This window comes from Lactuca serriola, chromosome 9, assembly GCF_051521515.1.
Source record: "Lactuca serriola cultivar US96UC23 chromosome 9, Lser_US96UC23_V15, whole genome shotgun sequence".
Classification (NCBI taxonomy): Eukaryota; Viridiplantae; Streptophyta; class Magnoliopsida; order Asterales; family Asteraceae; genus Lactuca; species Lactuca serriola.
In genome coordinates this window covers 100,042,131-100,067,440 of record NC_136416.1, presented here as the reverse complement: position 1 = coordinate 100,067,440, position 25,310 = coordinate 100,042,131, and the positions used below count along the sequence as shown (strand labels likewise).

Here is a 25,310-nt window from a genome sequence, read left to right as displayed (position 1 = left end):
CATAATTGTATTTTATTAGTGAAACCATTATTTATAGTGTTGGAAAAACACTTGTTATTGGTTTAGGAATGTTACCGAGACTCGATCTATGTGGAATAGTGGATTTGTGGTCAAGATTCACGGTGTGAAGGAGTTTGCGGCCGTGAACTGTTCTCGTCCGTAACAGCCCCTTGAAGGATATATGTATCTTTGAAGGGTTTACAGCCGTAAACCCTTTGAAGATTTGAGGGTTGGAAGAGTGGACGACCGTAAACTCAAGAACAATGATGTTGGATTCAATGAAAAACGCGTTTTTGATGTTCCAAAACAACCTCCAAAGGTGATTCTTGATTATTTTTGGAAGAAAAGAGGGTGTTTTTGGTGTTTACGATTGAGGGGTTAGAGAGAGAATCGGAGAGTTTTTGGTCAGAAAAGTTCAATTGAAGGTGGGAGTCCCGTATTTATAGGATGGGTGTATGGTCGGTGGTGGGGGCCACCTGTCGCTAGCCGTAAACGGGTTTACAGCCGTGAACATCACTCAGGCCAAAAACTATTAGTTTTTCAAAGGAAACTTGGGTTTTTCGCGTGATTTTGGTTCTAACTAATATATAAAATTCAATTATATAATTAAATGATTTTCCATACCAAAGGAATTTGACGGAAATCAATAAAATTCAAATTTTATTAACAGAAATCGGCTAACGGTAATGGAAAAAGGTTCGGGTTGTCAGATCTAAGAAGAGGATTAGGTACATTGGTAAAGGTTACTGGATCAAAATGACCAAAGGTTCTCTATTTATAATGAAAGGGAAGATGAACTATAGAGGATTTTATATCCAAGAAGGCAGTACGGTTGTGGGAACGGTCGCTATCTATCAATCCTTGAATGAAAGCGATGACAAGACAGAGTTGTGGCATCGTAGGTTAGGGCACATACGTGAGAATGGCATGTTAGTTCGAAGTAAACAAGGTCTGCTTGGTGGAGAGGCTACTAGGAAGATAAAATTTTGTGAAGCTTGTGTTAAGGGAAAGCATCACAAAGTGAAGTTAGGTACCGGTCAACACAATGGCAAAGAAATCCTGGAATACATTCACTCAAATATGTGGGGTCCTACACCTATTAAGTCTCAAGGAGGGTGCTCCTACTTTCTGACGTTCATTGATGATTATTCAAGGAACGTTGGTTTATACTTTCTAAAGACCAAAGATGAGGTTGTTGGGAAGTTTAACGAGTAGAAAACCATGTTTGAGAAAAGGGCTGGAAAACAGGTCAAGACTCTAAGGACTGATAATGGGTTGGAGTTCTGTAATGCTCCCTTTGATAATTTCTGCAAAGTAAAAGGTATAATGAGGCACCGCAGTGTACGACACACACCACAACAAAAGGGTGTGACATAACGGATTAACCAAACACTCATGCAGCGTGCAAGGTGCATGAGGATATTTTCTAACTTATTTAAGTAATTTTGGGCAGAAGCAGTGAACACTGCTTGCTATCTGGTGATCAGATCACCATTAAATGCTATTGACATGAAGACTCCTCAAGATGTGTGGTATGGAAACACTCTGACTATTTTGGTTTATGAATATTTGGATCCCCTGCATATGCTCATTGTGAATGATGGTAAACTTGAGCAAGGGCAATGGAATGCATATTTCTAGGATATGCGACATGAGTAAAAGGTTATCAAATTTTGTATATAGAAGAAGAAAGAACTCCTAAATTTACCATGAGCGGAGATCTAACCATTGATGAATCTACCATGGATAAACAGGGAGGAGGTGATACAAGTCAAACAGGAAACAAAGATCATCGTGCTAGCCAGAAGGTGGAGTTTGCATCTCAAACTCTTGACAGAGTTGTGATAAGTAATGAGGAGCAAGGCAGCAGTGAACAAACTGGATAAGATGAAACCTAAGAGCAATCTGTGGGATCTTCATCTAGTAGTAATTCCGGTAAGGATGATGTGCAAGAAACTATAGCAAGGAGGAGATCCAAGAGGGTTATTCGAAAACCTGATAGATATGTGGGATGTATGAATTTTGGTTGCCTTAACTCATTGCTTTTGCTTTAGCAACTGGAGAGGAAAATGACATAAAGGATCCTTAATCGTATAAAGAGGCAGTGGCGAGTAATGAAGCAACAAATTCGTTGACATCCATGAATAAAGAAATGCAATCTTTAGAGAAGAATGAAACATGGGATCTTGTTTCATTACCAAAAGGAGCAAAACCAGTGGAATGCAAATGGATCTTTCAGAATAAGAAACGGATACCAGGAGTTGAACGAACTACATTCAAGGCAAGATTGGTGGCGAATGGGTTTTCTCAGAAAGAAGGAATTGAATATCACAGGATGTTCTCACAGGTCGTGTCAGGTTCTTTTGGCCACGGTGAGTGCGTTTGATATGGAGCTTGAACAAATTGATGTGAAAACTAAAATTATTCATGGGAACTTAGAAGAGAAGATTTATATGTCATCGCTAGAAGGGTTCCTTGATTCTAAGAAGGATCATGTATGTTTGCTGAAGAAATCTTTGTATGGCTTGAAGTAGTCTCCAAGACAATGGTACAGAGATTTGATTCATTCATGATCTCGCATGGCTACACTCAAACCATTTTGATAATTGTGTCTACTCATTGTAATTCTCATGAGATTCCTACAAATATCTATTGATATATGTTGATGATATGCTAATCGCAGCTAAGGACATGGCTGGAATAAATGAATTGAAGGCGACCCTGAGGAATGAGTTTGAGATGAAGGATTTGGGAGCAGAAAAAAAGATACTAGGGATGGAGATTAAATGGGATAAAAGAGAAAGGCAATTATTTAATTCTCAATAAAAGTACATTAATAAAGTTTTGCATTCTTTCAGCCATGATCATTCGAAACCAGTTGGAACTCTTTTGGCAGCTCACTTGAAACTTGATCAAGATACTATACCCACAACTAATGAAGAAATGAAGTAAATGAATAGGGTTCCTTACTCTAGTGTTATGGGAGGTCTTATGTATGCAACTGTCAACACCAGACCTGATTTGGCTCATTAATTTAGTGTGGTAAGCAAGTTTATGAGTAATCCAGGGAAGGCTAAATGGGAAGTTGTCAAGTGGACCATGCGATACTTGAAGGAACGACTTATGTTTTCTTGGCGTATGGAGCTAATACGAAGACTGACTTGGTTGGATATGCTAAATTTGATCATCGAGGTGATTTTTTGAATCACAGGTCACAAACATGAAATATTTTCACTTTGTTCGGATATGCCGTCAGTTGGAAGTGAATTTTACAAGATACAGTTTTTCTACAACTGAGTCCGGGTACATGTCTATGATGGAAGGAATAAAGGTGGAGATATGGTTACATGGGATTATTTAGGGTCTTAGTCTGAAGGTGGAGAAGTCGGTATTATACTAAGACAATCAGAGCGCGTTGAATCTTGCAAAGAATCCTATGTGTCATTAGAAGACAAAGCATATTAATGTCAAATTGAATTTCATTTGTGACATTACGGAAACAGACATGTTCTCGATTCTGAAGATTGATACCAAAGTGAATCCAGTATACATGTTAACAAAGTCATTGCCCATGAAGAAGTTTAAGCTTTGCTTGGACTTGGTTGATGTTAAAAGAGGTAAGACCCATCGGGGATTGATGGCATGAAGGGAGAGGAAGTTCTTGTTTGCGATGGAGTTCAGATGATGGTCAAGTCAAGGTGGAGATTGTTAAATGTTACTCAAGCATCTAGAGCATTCTCATGGAGGATTTGGAGCACTTAGATCTCAATGGAACACTTGAGGTTCAAGGAGCAAGTGACAAAGGAATGGATCATCTGAGATGGATTTGGATCATCATACAAAGGAATGGATCATGCAAAAGGAGGTTTGGAGCAACTTGGAATGATGTGGAGAAACTTGGAGTGGCTTGGAGCAACATGGAGCAACTCGGAGCACTTAGAGCACTTGGAGCAACATGGCACACTAGGAGGTACATGGAGCAATTGGAGAACTTGGAGCAACATGGAGCAACTTGGAGTACTTGGAGCACTTGGAGCGACATCGGACATCATGTTGAGCCATGTAGAAGGAAGTTGTGCCATCCTTGGTGATGTTGCGTTGATGTGTCGTCATGTCTGAAGTTTGGCCAATGTGATGTTGAGCTAAGGAGATGTTGAGCCAAGGAAATGTTGAGCCATGAAGATGATGTTGCTCCATCATGAAGGGAACTTACGCCATGGAGGAGATGTTATGCCATCATGGGCAATCTTGGTACATGACACGCCATCTTCATTCCTTTGTTGTGCCATGCTGATCCACATATACTTACATGATGATCATACTCAAGAGATACACCATTTTGTGCCATCATGATGAATCTTGGACCATTAGTGTTCATGATGCGCCGCCTGTGCATCATGATGCTCCATTATGGTCAAGGTTGTCCATTATGTTTCTTGCAGATGTTGATGGGTCATATCACATGGAAGAATGTTTTAGAATATGTTTCATAGAGGAATATGATTGGTTATCATCATTCATTGGCCTATAGGCCAATGGACTTAACCCATTAGGGTTTTAGTTATGATCCCTCAAGTATATATATATATATATATATATATATATATATAAGGATGCATGCTAGGTCATTTTATATCTTGAATTCTAGAGTTTTAGGCGAATCTTTGTAAAAATTAAACTTGTAAGTTGTGTTTGAGAGCTCTAAAATAAAGAATACTCCCCTCCTTCCTGTGGACGTAGGTCACCTTCACCGAACCACATAAATATTGTGTCTTGTGTGATTTTGGTTTTGTTAGTTGTCTTCCTCATCCAATGATATGATAGTTCTCTTGATTGAAAGGTTTCAAGATCAAGCAAGATGGGAAAAGATTGTTATGTTCCCAATATATGTACTTAAGGTATCTATTAGATAAAACTTATACTTTTCATTTAACACTCAACCACTCATAGTTTATGTTAATCTAATATCTATAATGTTTACGTCTATTTAAGAAGAGTAAGCCGATAACCACAATCAAGTTGGAACTTTACTCTTGGAGTTTATTATTTATTCTTAGAGCATAAACTTACTTGTATTGTAAAACAATATTTGTTTATAACAATGTATGTTATGAATTTAACTTGTCTAAATATATGATTGATTATTTACTTAATCGTTTTTCACAGTGATCTCCTTCATGTTCTAAAATGATTAAATTATATTTTTGAAAAATAGATATCTTAATAGAAATATAAAGTAAATATCAATACTTTATAAATCATAAGTTATATAAGCAAAACCTTTTGACTCAAGCATGATTTGAATCAAACTTATCTAAGACATTGTTATCTTTATTATATAAATGAAATACATATATTCCAACTTCAAAAAATGAATTTTTGAAGGAAAATAATATAGTTTATTTGACATATGTGAATCTTATTCATATATAAAATATTACTAATTCTATTTTTCGTAAACTATAAATAAATAATTATAAAGGAACTAAATATAGTGATGTATCACTTCCTTTATAATGACTATCTGGATTCAATACAAGATACCTAATTATATTTATTAACAACTATAGTCGTTATAATTATATTTAACATGTTAAAAGATAAATGTAAAACATTGTTAAAGTTTTTAAATATAAAGTTGAGATACAAATAAGTAGAACATCTAAAGCTTTAGGGAAAATAAAGGATAAACTAAATCTTACTAGATATGGTTTACTTTCTAATTGGTGGTTATTATCTTCATTCACTCTTTTGGGATTATGCCTTAATCACTATCACTTGTATCTAGAATACAAAATCTAGTTAATAAGTAGATAAAACACTTTATAAGATTTAGTATGGAAAGGATCGATCTTTATCTTACTTAACCTTTTAAGGATTTGAAGCATATATTAGACTAAAGCTTCTAAACCCAAGGTCTACTAAATACATATTTTTAGAATATTGTAAAAGGTTATTTACATTATTTTATACAAACCCAACAAGAATAAGTTCTCTTATTCCTTTCAAAGATGAGTTGTCAAAAAACAAGCTTTTAATGACAAAGCAAGTGGGAGGCACATGGAACTTGAAGTAGCTCAAGAACAATGACATGATGTTGTAAACTTGGCACTAGTTTTAACAAGAAATTGTTGAACATGAATAATAGTTATTCAGAAATACAATTTGTTCACATATATCGTAGAAATCATTTATAACATGAAAAATATGGAATCTATCTTTTATTAGTTTTCTTGATAGTTTCTAGTAAACCTATCAACTACCAAAATATTATATCATACTTTAAACCTGACAAATGATTTAGAGTCATAAACACTGAGATGTAATCAATGTATAAAACTCAAGTACGAGCTTGATTAATCTTCCTCCCTATAGTAAGAATAGGAGTAAGAAAATCTTTTAGAAAGAAAACAAACATAGAGTTCCATAAATATTTAGCAAGACTTGTTATAAAATGTTTCACTCATACTCAAGTCAATAAATATAATCAAAGCTTTTATCAGGTAGCTATGATCATATCACCAAGGATATTGTTTACAATAACTACATATTTTGATTATGAGAAATGTAAAATAGATTTCAAGAAAACCGCTTTTCTTAATAGACATCTACTGAGACATGTCTATATATCTTAGCATAGAAGTTTTTTTTAATTCAAGTTATCCTAACAAAATATGTAAGCTATAAGATTCACTTGTGGATATAAAGCAAACATCTCAAGGTCGAAATCGTATTCTAACATGAAAACACAAAGTATATTTTTTTTATCAAAATGAAGATAACATTTGTGTTTACTAAAAACTAGTGGATGCATAGTGATATTATTAATTTTGTGTGAACGAGACATACTTAATCATGAGAAATCACTCACCGACTACACACAGCTATTTCACATTGACTCGGAAAGTATCTCTAAAATGAAAGACTTAGGAATGACAAGGTACTTTCTTGGAATGTAAAATCTATAAAGATAGATAAAGATGAATGTTAAATTTTTAAATCTTTATGTATATGTTGAGAATATCATGAAAGAGATCAATATACAAGATTCCTTTGGATTGCTATTGGAATTGCCATATTACACCATTTTGAGCTTTCCTCAAAGGACACAACACATAGGTTTGAGCGAGATGAAATTATTTATAATTTTATTTACTTTAAACAAATGAATCCATCATTTATGCCTTATTATACACAAGACTAGGTATATGATTATAATGTGATTATATCATAGGATACCAATTAGACACAATGGGTAAGTCATTGGATGAATATAAGGACATTCTAAGAGTACTTCGGAAGAACTAAAAGAATGTATATTATATAATCATTTTAGAAGAAGATCTCTATGTTAAGAACTACACAAGATGCTGACTTCAAAATAAATAGATATAATTATCAATTATAATTGGGTTATGACTTCATTAAGAATGAAGAATGATTTTTCTTAGAATTAGCTCTAGGCAAAACATAATTACACAATCTACTACAAAATAAGAATACATTGCTGCTTTAGAAGCTGCAATCAAATATAATTAGATGAATGAGTTCATTGAAAAACTAGGTTGAGTCCTACCATTGAAGGATCACTTAGAAATATTTTGTGACTTAAAGAGTATACTTAATCAAGCTAAGATAATCTAAGTCACATTAGAACACCACTCATATTCTCCAAGATATTTAACTATACTTAGAAAAAAAAAATATGGAGATGACTGTATTCTGAGAATTCACACAAATTAAATTTAGTCATATCCATTATTAAGCTAGGAATGAAAGTTCAAAGCTTGAGTAATATGACTTTGTTAATTTATAAATGTGATTTGATTTGGATATTGGAACATTACGACAACATCTATTATATTGTTTTCATATATTGGCATATGATCTTTATGTAAATACTTGTTGTGTTTTATATTAACATGTTTAATCCATGAATAATCCAATTACTCTAAAAGTTCATAGTCGGTCATAATTATGGGAGTAATTATGATGTAAGACTTATATGAATTGGATTGGTTGACTCCCATTAAATGAAAATGGATAAAGGGTTGTAGCCAAGATTTATAGGTACTTGTTAGAGAGAGTAACTATTGGACATGATATGCATCAAGATCACCTCATGGATCGCTATCTTGAGTGATAATTGGTATAAGTACTATCTTTGTATCCTTAATACTTGAGATGCATATTGGGACTTGAGTGTATGGAGCGCTATACTATGACATGGATAAATGTTGTTCTTAGGTGTGGTATGAATTATACAAGAGTAGACCTGACAATTTCAGACACAAAGACACGAATCTGTGAGAGACACGATACAACAGGAATAAACAATACGAATACATCTCAAAAATTGAGATAAAGCTTATTTCTCATTGTGTAATCGTATCGTGTCAAATTTGTGGATGACACATTTTCATGACACAAATACACGAATTTTCGGGTCTATAAAAGAGGTGTATGTAGTCAAGAAATAATTTTTTATTATTATGTGTTGGGATAGACATCTAATGTGAAATACCCAAAGTTGAATAACAAAAGATATTGATAGCAATCCAAGTCACTTCGTCAATATGATGTCTGTAAGAAAGGGACAACAAAAAAACTTACCTTATAGATTAATTGTAGATTTAAGCTTTCTGGAGTTGGATGTTGATAGAATGACATAAAGTCGTATATTACTAGGGGCAGTGAAATGTTCCTAGACGTTCTCTATTATCTATATCGATCTATAATGAGTCTTGTGCAAGTGGAAGATTGAAACATCTTTATAGTCATGAATCATTATAGGATGATATTTGCTAGATAATATATTGTCCTTAAAGGTTACACTAACAACAAATTGATGTAAATATATTATTTATAAGAATTTGATATTTGATAAATGATTATATTTCTTGTACTTAATTGGAAAATAATTATTTTATGAAAATAACTATTTTCTATAATAAGTAGGAAATAAAATCATTAGATTTAATTTAGTAAATTCATGTATTTTTATATAAACTAAAAGGTCTTTGTTTTGATAAACTAGACACAAATTCTATATAAAAAGGAAGAGTATTTGGCATTCTTTCTCTTATCTCTCTTCTTCGTTGAGGACACCCCCATGGAGTGGGGTGTTGGTTTTTTCTTGTTATTTATTCCAAAATATATATCACTTGCTTTTGACTGACAGTGTTATAGTTGAAGCATGGTGTCTACTAACTTCTTAAGGGATGATGTGTGTATAAAAGGTGATGAAAACTAGCTTTGATAGTTGGTTCTTTTGGAAGAAAAAAACCATATAGCTCTCTCTCTCTCTCTCTCTCTCACTCACTCTCTCCTATGATATTCCGTCTTAAGGTGTTAACAATTGATAAAAAGAAGTTGACACTTTCAACCTTTCCTTTAAGACAAAAGGTTGGCTTTTGTTCTGAAAGGCTTAAGAGATTAATTTACAATAAAGACTAGCATCCATGTCAATTTGAGCTATTGTTGGTGTTTCTACTTAGGTGGAGTCCTACATGTACATTCTGCATTAACTTGTAGCCTCTATAGAGGATTCAAAGTCTCCAAATGTTGTAGTTTTTTTCCTCCTATGGTTGTTTTATTCTTTCCATGCTTTGCAAAATGATCATTGGTTGTTTAAAATGGTTTTAGTTTTGCTCGTTTTAAAATCAACCCATTGCTAAACTAATAGTTTATTTTATACTATTTTTAGAATAATACCCAATAGGGTATAAGTATTTCATCTTTCATTTAATGCCCTTTTCCCTTATTGAAATTTAGTTAATTTAAGGGACTAACATATGGTGGTTTTTGTAGGAGAATGGTGTCTAAGGCTTTAACTAAGTTGGTATAATTGGTTAAATAATAGTAAAGTCTTTTTGGGTTACCCTCATAACCAGGAATGATAATAAAAGAGAGATAAATAATTTGTTAATATATTTTGGATTAATATATTAATTAGAAATATAAGTAGTTAATAATTAATTAGAGATAATTTAATATTATTCTGGATTAATTATAATTAATTAATGGGATTAAGGATTAGAGTGAAATTGTTCAAAAGCTGAATAAGGAAGCATTCTAGAACCTTCCTGGGAGGGGACAGTTTTAGGAGTCCCTTCTAGGGATTCTAGAAGCCTCATTAGATGATAAAGAAAGTGAATTTCAATTTCAGTATAGTATTATTATCTAGAATTCAAACTAGATTTTCTTATAATTATAAATACGGACCTCCATAAGATTGAAGACCGCTACACAACATAAGGCGACTTTGACATTCTATTGTCCGCTCTCTTATTTAGACCCTAGGGTTTGTGTGTGATTCATTAGATTCTTCCACACAATTGGGCTAGCATTCCAAGAAGAGTTGTTCTAAGTATATAAATATTTGCGATAATAGCAATAACGTATGTGGTTTTAAACCTTTGTAATTTTTTTATTTTTCTAGGGCTATTTAGATGTTTCAAAGTATGTTGCTATTTTGAGTAACGCCACAAGAACATTGAAGTAATCTAGAAAGCCTATTAGTTATGAATTTTTTTTTCATATATTTGTTTTCCTTGCAGTTAGATACATACAATACTTGTCGCGCCATTGGTGAGTCTTTTCCCCTCCAATAATTTGTTAAATTTATGTCATTTGTCCCAAAATTGGAACACATACACACACAAACATATATATATATATATATATATATATATATATATATATATAGAGAGAGAGAGAGAGAGAGAGAGAGAGAGCTAGGTTCAAATGTGGATTGACATCTATTGTGCAGACATGTGGACAATGCTATTTTGTGAGAATGACAAAGAAAATATGTTGTTTGATAATATGAATACGTTCAATCTTACATAACTATTGTCATTATCACACTTTCTCAATGATTAAATCGTCTATAAGGTTATTATAGACTTTTTATTATTATTCTCATTCTGTCATAATATTGTCAGAATGTTGATTAAGTTGTATTTTATCAGAATAAAAATGAGCGAAAAACAATGTGTGACGATAAAATTGAATAAGAATTAGTGAGAATGCATGAAAATGACGATAGTTGTTTAAGGTTGAATGTATTCACATTAGCGGACAACCTATTCTCTTAGTAATTCTCATAGAATAGCATTGTCCACACGTCCGCATAATAGTTGTCAATCCACATTATAACCTAGCCCTATATATATATATATATATATATATATATATATATATATATATATATATGTGTGTGTGTGTGTGTGTGGTCATATTTATACGTATATTTTAAGCAATTATCTTAATAAATTTAGACTTAATCGATATATTTAAAGATAAAAGATACTTAAATTGCTTTGAATTGGATAAATATAATAAAATTCGTGGCTTGGAACAAAAGTAAGATATTGGAGCTGATTTGAGATGTGATGGACGAAAATCAAAAAATGTCCTAAGATGACGAAAAGCGTATCGCGACTTGCTGACAATTTTTTGATCACGGTACAAATTCTCAACCGTCGCGACAGTACGGTGCATTTACTATGGCGCGGCATCACTGGAATCTATAAATATATGAGATTTTCAAACCTTATTTGGTGTACACTCTTGGGAACCTTTCCTAAGGGGTTAGGAGGTATTCTTAACATCCAGAAACCCTTTTGTGTTGATTTAAAGGGTTGAGAAGCATTTTGGTGCAGAGTTTTAAAGACTCAGAAGCTATGATCATTATGTCTACAAATAGATGTGCTTAATGATCGTATTTAGCAATTCTTTGTTGATGTCTTTTTGTTTTTAGGATCTAATTATTATGTAGAATCTTTTTTTTTTAAGTAGAGTAGATGTAACCTAATGACTTGGTGTGATTCTATTCTTCGAATATTTAGTTTATTTAATTTATTATGTTTGTTTGATCAAATATCTTATGTGTCAAGCATTCGATTTTAATTGCTTCCTTATGAGTTATACATATGATGTAGAAGACTAATTTGGTTGTATTAACTTGAGTCTTCATTAATTTATGATAACAAACTGTTAGACCAGTGATTAACCAAATCCTAGAGTTAGGTAATATAATCCTAAACTTGAATGTGCAAAAGATAATTAGATCACCACTTATCCTTCGATTGATTGCTTGACCATTGATAAGAAATCACCACATCAAATCTCTCATGATACAACCTACATTAAAAAATTTTAGATAGTTAATTGCATGATCTTTGTGTTAAATATCTTAATAATTATACAAATTAGTTAATTAGACCAAATGAAACTAATTATACTATATATCAGTAAATAATGAGTAATATTCATTTCACTTTTTTGGAATCTACCATATCTTAAGGTGAAATCAAATCTATGTGTAAAAAAAACTTTTATTTCTTTTGTGTTTAAATTTAGAGTAGTGATTCGTACACAATAATTTTTCTCCATGCACAACAACTTATGCTTTGTGGAGTTGTAAAATACAACATTTTAAAACACATATTGTTGTGTATGGAGAAAAATTATTGTGTACAAATCAGTTCCCTTAAATTTAAGCTCCAGTTTTGTTGGTTTCGTTTACAGATTAATTGAATTTAAACAAAACCTGCTCTTTACTTTTTTTGTTTATAAGTTTAATTGACATTTGAATTATCTAATCTAATCGTACTTGTTCTTCTAGTGTTCAACATCTTATTTTGTTACCACGATTCTACGGCTACACGATCAGTTGCTCTACGTGTTATATGTACTACTTTAGCAACACTAGATTTGGATTTACAAATTTAAAACTAGTGAATAGAAAATACAAGTTAATTATATTCATCTAGTACATGTCATGCTGCCAGTGAATATTTTTCCTCCCATAGTATGTTAATTTGATGTTATTTGTTCCAAAATTAGGCAACATTGTGACAACCCGAACCTTTCTCCGTTACTGTTAGCCAATTTCTGTTAATAAAATTTGAATTTTACTGAGTTCTGTCAAATTCGTTTGGTTTGGAAAATCATTTAGTTATATAATTGAACTTTATATATGACCCGGGACCAAAAACCATGCGAAATTCTGAGTTTTCCTTCAAACAAAACAACAATTCACGGCCTGAGTGGTCACGACCGTAAACTCATTTACGACCGTAAACCCGTTTACGGCCAGTGCCAGGTGGCCCCCACCACCGACCATACCCCCAGCCTATATATATATGGGACCCCCACCTTCATTTGAACTTTCCTGGCTGAAAACTCTCTCATTTCTCTCTACCTCTCGACCGTAAACCCCAAAACAACCTCATTTCTTCCGAAAGTCATCAAGAATCACCTTTGGAGGTTGTTTTGGAGCATCTAAAACACGTTTTTCATCGAATCCAACATACTTGTTCTTGAATTTACGACCGTACACACTTCAAACCTTCAAAGACCGTAAACCCTTCAAGAAACTGTTCACGGTCGTAAGCAGTTCACGATTGTAAACCCCCTTCACGGCCGCAAACCCTCCTTAGGTGGTGAACTTGGCTGAAAACCTATTTTGCCCGATTCAATCGAGCCCCGATAACATTTCTAAACCAAAAAAAAAAGTGTTTTTCTAACACTTTATCTAACGAAATTGCTAATTTAGATACCTATATGTAATTAATTGTTATTAGGATCCCGTTAAGTGCTACATACAACAACCCGTGGGTCTTCACTCCCAGTTTTGCTGTCCGACTTTTCACACAACCAACTGTGAGTTCATACCCCTATGCTTTTACCCATTTTAACGATTACAGGGGGAATACAAGTCAATCACAAATGATTTTTGAGAACTTATACAAAAGAATTTCAACAGGTTTAAAACTTATGCAATTGATATAACCAAAAGTTTTACATGTTTTATAAAATATATGTATATTTTATCCCTTTTGTAACATGCTGAGCATAAGGGACGTTTTTAACGTACAACCATAATTGCATAGTTTTCAGATCATTACACGAGCCAAGTACACGATATACATGCAAACTCTAATAGGTATAGTTTGACATTTCAATACACAATTTTACAAATTCAGAGCTTATACATTAACATACATATAAACTATGATGGGTTTAGTTTATGACATACATTACTACTTTGGATTTCAAGGGTACAACTTTAAATAATTATTTAAGTATAATTATAGTTACATTACAAGTATACAAACGGATGCAAATACAATAGAACAATTTAGAACCACACGTAAACTAGTTAATACAGGATTGTGAGACATCTCATCAATTGTACCCTTCGGGGTACGCAATAAATCCTATCATTTAGTATAACTAGAGTCTCCTAGAGGGAGAGCGTGAGATTTATGAGTAGATCTATTCGGGACTGACAATCCCACACCTGAACTGCTAACTACAGTTAGGCAGGCAGGCCTGGGGTGATAAATGTCATATATCTGACACCTGAAGAACGTTGTAAAGGTCACTAGGTCAAATCAAGCATGGTTATATGACTCACAATAATATAAACTAACCTATGTTTACGGGATTTCATTCTTCATTAGTTTTATTTTAAATAATATAACTACTATACATATTGGTGGTAGCCAGAGTTTTATAACAGAACATATAGTCAGGGTTTCCAAACAGAATATACTATACATACTGGTGGTAGCCAGGGTTTCTAAACAAAACATACTATACATACAACTGGTAGTCAAGGTTTTCGAACAGAATACAGTAACGAACATACATGTTTGAAAATGTTGTATTTTCTTGGGAAACATGCATACATTTTTATAGAATTCAATGACTGGTTTTCACTACAAAAACATTTTTATGAACTCACCAGCTTTATGCTGATACTCTTTCAAAAATTGCTTGTATTCTTAGGAAATCAGTAGACAGGTACCTCGGCAGACTTTTAAGAAGACACAACGTATAGAGTCTCGTCTTTCTTTTTGTTACTTTTGATGTATAAAAATATGAAGCAAACAGATGCAAATACTTTTTATATATTCAATGTATTGGTTGCGTTTACTTTGATTACTATGATGAAATTGTTGTGATACTACATATGACGTCATCCACCCCCGAAAATTTCCGCAGTTTCGATTTGGGGGTGTGACAGATTGGGATCTCTTGTTTATAGTGAACTAAGTATACCAAACCTTACATGGTGTACAACTATAAACACTAAGGGGCCGAAGTGCTCTGAACTAAAAGTATACTTTTTAAAATATAAGTATTTTATAAGAAGTTTACAAGTATACATAGGTACCAGAAACAGTATCATAAGTAGAATAAAACAAAAGTATTTGGATGTTGAACATTGCGGTTAAACCTGGATAGTTATGTAATCATGTTTGGGATCAATATAGGCTGATCAACTATATTTATTTGAGACATGACCAACATGTTTCTGGGAGTGACCGTGGTGTTGCAGTAATCCTAAAACTTACCAAGCTATATACATCAAGATATTGATGGAATAGAGCATACAACTTAAAATACTACAGGAGTATTTTAGCAAGGCCGAATACAGTGTAGAGATTCATTCCAAGTGTTGCTACTTATTTCTTCCTAGCGATAGTTTACTTGCATTGGTGACTTTCTTTGTTTATCGCTTAGTAGAACACTTTATCTATCAGGCTGAGATATATCTTGCTTCATATCTCTTGAAGTAAAGATCTAGGGGACTTATCATCCTCTTCTTCCTGATTATTTTCTAGAAAAAGATGCCTCCCAGAAAGAGACCCAACAGGAAGAACAACGACCCTCCACCGCCACCACCTCCTCAGTTCGATCTTGCCATGTTCCAAGCAGCAGTTACAGCCGATGTGGCTATCACAATGTCGTAGATAAATTCTGGCGGCTCTAGCGGGTCGGGAAGTGGTACCCATTCCCTTAATCTTGAGGGTGGCTACGGACACCAAAAGGAGTGTTCCTACAAAGATTTCATGAATGTGAAGCCCAAGTCCTTCGACGGCAATGGAGGAGTTATTGCCCTAACCCGATGGATTGAGAAGATCGAATCAGTCTTCGAAATATGTGCGTGCTTCGAGGCAAACAAAGTGAAGTTCGCTGCCTGCACCTTCACCGATAGAGCACTGACCTGGTGGAATGGTCGAGTCAAATCCCTAACTTTACCAGTAGCAAATGTCATGGGTTGGGAAAGCTTAAAAGAGATAATGCTTGCTAAATACTGCCCAAGGGGCAAGATGCAGAAGTTGGAGCACGAGCTCAGGAACCTGAAGATGAAGGGTTCCGAAATTGCAACCTATACAGCTAGATTCTGTGATCTGGCTCTTCTCTGTCCGGGAATGGTCACCCCGGAAAGTAAGAAAATAGAGAGGTACATTTGGGGATTAAAGCCCCCAACTCATGGAAATTTTTTAGCTGGTAAACCTCTCACATTCGACAGCGCCAAGTGTTTAGCGTAAACTATCATAGATCACGGGGTTGATCTTGATGAAGTGGCAACCACTCCCGAACCACTAAACAAGAGTGGTGGGAAAAAGAAGTTTTGGAACAAGCGAAAGGGCCAGTCTTCGTAGGAGCCCTCCAAGAAACAACAAGTTGTGGCAGTTTATGCTACTACCACTCCTGCCGCTATTCTTGTAGCTCAAGCACCTGCCAATAGATATGATGGTACTCTTCCAAGGTGCGACAAGTGCGATTTTCATAATCACCAACCCTGCTGTGATTTGCAATGCAACAACTGTGGAAAGAAGGGGCACACAGCTCAAGTTTGCAAGACACCAGCCCAACCAACTAATCAGGCTCTTGGAGCGGGTGTTAGTCAAGCCTGTTATAGCTATGGGGAGATCGGGTGCTTCAATAGGAATTTTCCCAAGGCAGCAACAACTGGAAATACATGGAGAGTGTTAGCTATGGGTCAGGAGGACGCAGTTGCTGATCCCACCGTTGTTACGGGTACGTTCCTCCTTGACAACTCTTATGCATGCATTCTTTTCGATTATGGTGTGGAGAGAAGTTTTGTTAGACATGCATTCAAGCATCTACTCAAGAATAAACCCCAGCTCATAACTGAAACATTCACCATTGAGAAGGCGAACAGAAAGAAAGAGAGCACTAACGACGTATTCATAAGTTGTACCCTTACCCTAAACGACCATTCCTTCCTAATCGATCTTATGTCAGTTTCCATAAAAAGCTTCGACGTTATCATTGGCATGGATTCGTTGAGCCCCAATTGTGTTGATATCCTTTGCTATGAAAAAGACATCCGTCTCAATCTACCCTCGGGCGAAGCTCTCATAATCTATGGTGATAAAATCAGCTCAAACCTTCGTATCATTTCATGCATCCAAGCCCAGAAATATCTGTGAAAGGAGTGCCATGCATTCCTAGCCCTTGACGTTGATGAAAAGCAGGAAGTTAAAGACCTCGAGAGTATCCTCGAAGTCTGCAACTTTCTGGATTTCTTCCCCAAAGATCTTCCCGGAATCCCTCCCGAGCGCTAAATCGAGTTCTGTATCGACTTAATTCCCGGAGCTATGCCCGTAGCTAAATCCCCATACCGTCTAGCACCGGCAGAAATGCAAGAGTTATCCATCCAGCTCAATGAACTACTCAGCAAGGGATTCATCAGACTGAGTTCCTCACCTTGGGGAGCCCCGGTCTTGTTTGTGAATAAGAAAGATGGATCCTTTCGGATGTGCATAGATTATTGTGAACTGAATAAGCTTACCATCAAGAACCATTATCCTATTCCCAGAATCGATGACCTCTTCGATCAACTTCAAGGAGCCGACTACTTCTCGAAAATTGACCTATGATTAGGGTACCATCAGCTACGAGTCAATGAGAATGATGTCCCTAAGACAACATTTAGCACTCGGTATGGTCACTACGAGTTTGTAGTAATGCCCTTTGGTCTAACCAACGCACCGGCGGTATTCATGGATCTGATGAATCGGGTGTGCCGCCCTTTCCTAGACAAGTTCGTGATAGTGTTAATTGATGATATACTTGTCTATTCCCAAAGTGAGGAAGATCATAGACAACACTTGAGGCTAGTGCTAGAAACTCTAAGGGCAGAGAAGCTGTGTGAGAAATTCTCTAAGTGAGAATTCTGGATCCAAAAGGTAACTTTGCTTGGTCATGTGGTTAGCGAGGAAGGCATACACGTGGACCCTTCCAAAATCAATGCGATTGAGAATTGGTCAGCACCAAAGATGCCCATAGAAATCCGTCAATTCTTGGGTATCGCTGGCTACTATCACAGATTTATCCAGAATTTCTCCAGGATTGCTAGGCCTTTAACCACCCTGACTCAGAAAGGTGTACCCTTTTGTTGGGAGAGAAAAGCAAGACACTGCGTTTCAACCATTGAAGCAAGCCCTATGCAGCGCACCTATCTTGTCTCTTCCTGAAGGGACGGAGGACTTTGTGGTCTACTATGATGCATCCAATCAGGGCCTAGGCTGTGTGCTCATGCAGAGAGGAAAAGTCATTGCTTATGTCTCGAGACAACTGAAAGCACACGAGGTCAACTATACAACTCACGACCTAGAGTTGCGAGCAGTGCTCTTTGTGTTAAAGATTTGGAGACCTTATCTCTACGGAACCCAATGTACTGTCTTCACCGACCATAAGAGCCTACAACATATCTTTGATCAGAAAGAATTAAACATGAGGCAACGGCGGTGGGTAGAGCTACTTAGTGATTATGAGTGCGAAATACGCTACCATACTAGCAAGGCCAATGTGGTAGTGGATGCCCTCAGTCGGAAAGAGTATTCAGGTCGTAGAGCGAAGGCACTAACAATGACAATCCATTCCCATTTGTCCGCTCAAATCAGAGAGGCTCAATGGGAAGCCTTAAAACCAGAGAACATGTTAGATGAAGCCTTGAGAGGAATGGAAAAGAAATTAGAGATCAGAGGAGACGGAGTTCACTATTTCATGGACCGGATCTGGACCCCAAGGTTCGGCGGTTACAGAGAGGTTTTCATAAACGAAGCTCACAAAAGTAGATACTTCGTTCACCCAGGTTCAGATAAGATGTATTTGGATCTCAAAAAGCTCTATTTGTGGCCAAACATGAAAGCAGAGATCGCTACTTTCGTGGGCAAGTGCTTGACTTGCGCCAAGGTGAAAGTGGAATATCAAAAGCCCTCAGTTCTACTTCAGCAGCCAAAAATACCTAAGTGGAAGTGGGAAAGGATTACGATGGATTTTATCACTAAATTACCCAAATCTCCGAGTGGGTACGATACCAAATGGGTAATTGTCGACCGATTGACCAAATCCGCCCACTTCCTGCCAATCAAAGAAACATTCAAGATGGAAAGACTTACACAAATCTACATCCAATAGATAATTCGTCTGCATGGTGCGCCTGTGTCCATTATCTCCGATCAGGATTGCAGATTCACCTCGAGATTTTGGCAATCACTGCAAAAGGCTCTTGGAACTAAGCTGGATATAAGCACAACTTACCATCCGCAAACTAATGTGCAGAGTGAGAGAACCATTCAGACCTTGGAAGACATGTTGAGAGCATGTGTTATATATTTTGGTAAGTCGTGGGACACCCATTTGCCCTTGTTCGAATTCTCCTACAACAACAGTTATCATACCAGTATCAAGGTTGCGCCGTGTGAAGCCCTTTATGGCTGTAAGTGCAAATCCCCTTTGTGCTGGGCTGAGGTGGGCGACATGCAGCTAGCCAAGGGGCATGTCCCTAAAAACACTCTCACAGGCCCAGAAATCATTCGTGAAACCACATAAAAGATCGTACAAATCCGGGATCGACTAAAGGCTTCGAGAGATAGACAAAAGAACTACGCCGATAAGAGACGAAAACCCTTGGAGTTCCAGGTTGGCGACCGTGTTCTATTGAAGGTCTCACCCTGGAAAGACATGATATGCTTTGGAAAGCATGGAAAGCTGAATCTGAGATACATAGGACCATTCGAGATCCTTGATAGGATCGGTCATGTATCATACAAACTTCGTTTACCCCAAGAGCTTAACAATATTCATCCCGTCTTCCACGTCTCGAACCTTAAAAAGTGTTTATCCGACGAAACCCTTGTGATTCCTCTTGATGAGATTGAAATCAACGTGAACCTTAACTTCGTGGAAGAACCAGTCGAAATCATGGATCAGGAAATCAAACAAACGAAACAAAGTCGCATACCGATAGTGAAGGTCTGCTGGAATGCCAAGCGGGGACCAAAATTCACTTGGGAGCGAGAAGATTCCATGAAACAGAAATACCCGCATCTTTTTCCGAATCCAAGATTTGTATTCTATGTTTGAATTTCGGGACAAAATTCCCTCTAATGGGGGGATGATGTGACAACCCGAACCATCTTCCGTTACCGTTAGCCAATTTCTGTTAATAAAATTTAAATTTTACTGAGTTCCGTCAAATTCTTTTGGCTTGGAAAATCATTTAGTTATATAATTGAACTTTATATATGAGTCGGGACCAAAACCACGCGAAATTCTGAGTTTTCCTTCGAACAAAACAACAATTCACGGTCTAACTAAAGTTCACGGCCATAAACCCATTTACAACCGTAAACCCGTTTACGGCCAGTGCCAGGTGGCTCCTGTTGGATAAGGTGTCTAAGTCCATAACTATTTCAGGCTTGTACTTGACCCGACCCGGCATGGTCCATTTGGGTTGAATGGCACCATGCAATTGGATAGACTAAATGAGAGAAATAACACTTGGAGATTATTAATATATTATAAGTTCTAATATATTAATAATATTATTTGATTAGTTGATCAAAGAATTAATTTAGAATTAATTAAGTGATCAAATGATAACTAATTAAATATATGGGTTCATATCTTGTATAGTGGGCTAAAAGGCTCCATGGATTATCAAGTTGGGTTCTACCCATAGGATGCTCCATGGATGCTCCATGGGAGTTACAAACCCATGGGTCATGGAAATGAAGAGTCATGACACATTAGGGTTTACATGGTGTAACCCTAGATGTGTCAACACTATATAAGGATCTCATTCTCCACCAAAATCGGCTAGACATAAGAAACTAGAGGTCTTGGCCGATTTTGAGAAGTGTGTGTTATCTCAAGAGTCTTTCCAAGAGCATTTGGTGTTGTGTGAAGCATTTGAGGCATCACACTTGGGGTGCTAGGCTCACAAGGTTTCAAGGAACACAAGAAACAACAAGGTAAGTTATTCTATCTATGATTCAAGTTAAAATTGTTCCCCATGTATGCTAGATAGGAATATAACCTTGGAATTCAACTTTGCATGATAATTAGACAAACATAGATCCAAGGTTATTAGGGTTGCATGTACACTTAGGAAGTGTTAGAATGCTCAAAACCCATCAGTGGTATCAGAGCCTAGGCTTGTTTGTTTGTTACTTGTGCTTAAAAGTTGAAGAAAGTCGAAAATTCTGCTGTCTGACTGATGGACTCGGCGAGTCCATGGGGAGGACTCGTCGAGTTCATGTGTATCTTCAACCTACTCGGCGAGTAGGTTTATGCACTCGGCGAGTAGGGTCGACAGAGTGCAGAATTTCGACTTGAGTTGCTGGAAATGGATTAGAATCATTACCCTAAAATGTTTTGGTACTTGAAAACTTATTTTAGAAGGTGTAATGTCTTTTCTAACTCATTTACAACAACTAGTTATCAAAATTACAAAGATTAAATGTGATTTTGATTCTTGAAAGTGTTCATATTCATATTCTTGTCCTTATGATGTTTAGATGATCATAGGAATTATTTGTAACCTATGTGGTAGATTAATTCATGATCATATTGTGTTTTAATGGAGTCCATAACTTGTCCTCAAGTTATGGAAAACCAAAAGTCTCTTGGATTAAAAACCATTAAAAGAACACAAGAGTTAGGAAAAATGAAAAGTCCTCATTTTATTACTCTAATAAACTCATAAGTTACAAGAAATGAAAAGTTTTGAAAGTTTACAAAACTTGCCCTCAAGTTTTGGAACAAGTAAAGTTAAGTTAAAACTTTAGTTCCAACCCCTAGAATTTTAAAAGTTAAAATTCAACCCTTATACTTATATTATTATGATTTAATAATTATATATATATATATATATATATATATATATATATATATATATATATATATATATGTATAAGAACAAAGTCGTCTTACCGCTAGTACGCCTCATTCACGAAGCCGGTCTATAAGGTGGGTATAAGGTTGTTGCCTATAAAATGGTGACTTAATGGGTGTCCACTCTCACCCACCGCTTGCTTGATCGGTGGAGGGTCGTTAGCCGAACGGGTAAGACAAGGACTTATTAATTCTCATTCAAAGTATGATGAATATTATAAAGTAACTAAATGTTTTATTAAATTCCCAATCTTAGTTACTTTAGGAAAAATGTGAATAAGGTGCTATTCCATGAAATTACACTTTACACTTTGATTAAGTCGTTGGTGGAGCGTGTGTGGTTAACCGGCACACTAACTTGGACTTAACAAGGTAGGTAAAGGGTGACTTAGGGTTTATTATAGTATCGATGGAGCGTGTGTGGTTAACCGGCACATCGATTGAGTGATAAACTTTAAGGGTACCAAGTGATTTGCATGGTTACTTCACACCTCGTTTTGTGATCCTCGGTATCCCAGTCACAAAACTTGGAGGGCACACTCGAGATTGAAACATGCCTTTGAAAAGTTCATTGAATCTCAAAGAATCTAGGAATTTCTAAGAACCATTCAAAAACCTAATACTAAAATATTGCGGTTTTCGTGGTGGAAATTGGTGAATCGTCATTCACCTACCTTTCAAATATGATATAGCTTAGATTACGGCATACCTCTTCTAAGTTATATTATATTGTGATTGGATCCTAGCCTTAATATTACATTTGGGTGTTTTATTAAGGACTCTCTTATCTAAACTAATCTTGTCCTCTTTCCTTCAGATGTCTTTCAACAATGCTTCTGGCTCTAATCCTAATGGCTCCTTTACCCTTATGAACTTGTGTGGGAAAGTCACCTTTGATGGATCCAACTTCAATGAGTGGATCAGAAACATCAGGATGATTACCCGCTACGAGGACAAAGAATATGTCCTTGACAAGGAGCTTAAGGAGATTGATGAGTCCACTGCAACTCCTCAGGAGATCGCTGAATTTCGGGCACATGAAAGGGATGCTACGAAAGTAGCTTGCATCATGATGGCCACGATGACAGCAGAACTCCAAAAGTCTTATGAGGATTTCTACCCTTATGACATGCACCAAGATTTGATGGAAAGATACCATCAAAGTGCAAGACAAGAGAGGTATGAAATCATCTGCTCCATGATAACAACCATGATGAAGGACGGGGAATCCGTCACGAGCCACATGCAGAAAATGCAAAGGTATGTGGATCGTTTGCTGAAGCTTAATGTGAACTTCCCGGAGGATCTTGCAATAGATATTATTTTGCATTCCTTACCATCGTGCTATGATCAATTCCGCATGACATATCACATGAACAAGGAAGAAGTCACCCTCAGCAAACTTCAGGGACTTCTCAAGACCGCAGAATCAGGTCTTAAGGGGAAGTCGGTTGCTATCACTCCTATTCACAACTCTACTCCGGTTTTGGCAATCGGGAAAAGTCGAGGGAGGAAGAGAAAGAGCTCTTCTAAGGGTACCAAGGCTCGGACCCTTGATGGCTCTTCTTCAAGTGGAACCAAGAAAGGTTTCATTACTCCTTCTTCTGACCCAAAAGAGGCTGAATGCTTCTATTGCCATGAAAAAGCTCATTGGAAGCGGAACTGCCCAAAATACCAGCAAGATGTGAAGGATGGGAAAGTTAAACCCAACCATGCAGGTATTTACACTATCATTTCTAATAACTCACCCCATTCTAATTCTTGGGTCCTTGATACCGGGTGTGGTATTCACATTTGTTGTGACTTGCAGGGACTAAGAAGAAGTGAGGATGTGGAGCAAGGAAGGATAAACTTGATCATGGGGAATAGGAAAGCTATACCTGTTACCAAGATTGGAGTTTACACTTTATCGCTAAGTAGTGGGTTTAGTTTAGATTTGAATAAGTGTTGCTATTCGCCAGGAATGGCAAGAAATATTATTTCCTTTCATGCTTTGTACAAACAAGGGTTTACCTTTTCATTTAATAATGAAGTTGGTTCTATTGATGCTTTCTTTAATAATATTCTTTATTTTAAAGCATTACCTTGTGATGGTGTGTATGAAGCTGTATCTGTTGTTGATAACTTAGGAAATAATGTTTTGTGTATTGATTCTACTAATAATAACTTGGATAAAGCATCATTATGGCATTGTTGTCTTGGACATATAAGCAAGAAGCGCATAGGCCAACTCCAAAAGGATGGAGTCTTGGAGTCGTTTGACCTAAAGTCAGATGATAGTTGCGAATCATGCTTACTTGGAAAAATGACAAAGTCACCCTTCACAAGTTCGTGTGAGAGGGGTGAAGGTTTGTTGGACCTTATACACACGGATGTGTGTGGACCATTCAAACATGCCACAAGGGATGCTAATCGTTATTATTTGACTTTTACTGATGATTATAGTAGATATGGATATGTCTACTTGATCAAGCATAAGTCAGAGACTTTCGAGAGGTTTAAGGAATTTAAACAGGAAGTCGAGAATCAATTGGGCAGGAACATTAAGATGCTTCGATCCGATCGTGGTGGTGAGTATCTTAGTTCAGAGTTCCTCGACTATCTAAGGGAATGTGGGATAGTCTCACAATTGACACCTCCCAGGACACCACAGTTGAATGGTGTGGCTGAGAGGCGTAATCGAACCTTGTTAGATATGGTTCGTTCCATGATGAGTCGAGCTACGCTACCAATCTCATTTTGGGGGTATGCCTTGGAGACTGCCGCCCATATTCTTAATCTAGTCCCTACAAAGAAAGTTGCCAAAACTCCTCACGAGATGTGGACTGGTAAAGTACCTAAACTAGACCACATCAAGATTTGGGGTTGCGAGGCTTTCGTGAGACGCGAGACTCATGATAAACTCGAACCTCGAAGCGAGAGGTGTATTTTCATCGGTTACCCACAGCGATCCTTTGGTTACCTCTTCTACAGACCTAGTGACAATGTGGTCTTTGTAGCAAGAAGAGGAGTCTTTCGAGAGAGAGAATTTATAAGCCAAGGAGACAGTGGGAGACAAATTGATCTTGAAGAAATTCGAGAATCAAGCGGTGAAGGAACTTCAAACTCTAGCCCTCAACCTGAGGAGGAAACTCCTGTTGAGCCAATTGACAAATCTGTACCTCTGAGACGTTCCACGAGAGTTAGGAGTGCACCTGAGCATTACTATGGATTCCATATTACTGCAGAAGGTGAGACACTTATTAGTGATGAGACACTAGTAAGTCAAGATGACCCTAACAGCTACGAGGAAGCCA

General features: G+C 36.4%; 1 protein-coding gene across 1 annotated transcript; it reads left to right on the top strand.

Moving 5' to 3' along the window:
• Positions 1-756: 756 nt before the first annotated feature.
• On the top strand, positions 757-1,215 carry LOC145075983 (putative mitochondrial protein AtMg00300). Its single transcript, XM_079022025.1, has one exon. It carries the CDS (start codon positions 757-759, stop codon positions 1,213-1,215), a length of 459 nt encoding a protein of 152 aa, XP_078878151.1.
• The last annotated feature ends 24,095 nt before the right edge of the window (positions 1,216-25,310 follow it).

What these genes read in the sequence shown, in the direction of transcription:
- LOC145075983 (XM_079022025.1), top strand. Translation starts at nt 757, where the DNA reads ATGACCAAAGGTTCTCTATTTATAATGAAAGGGAAGATGAACTATAGA.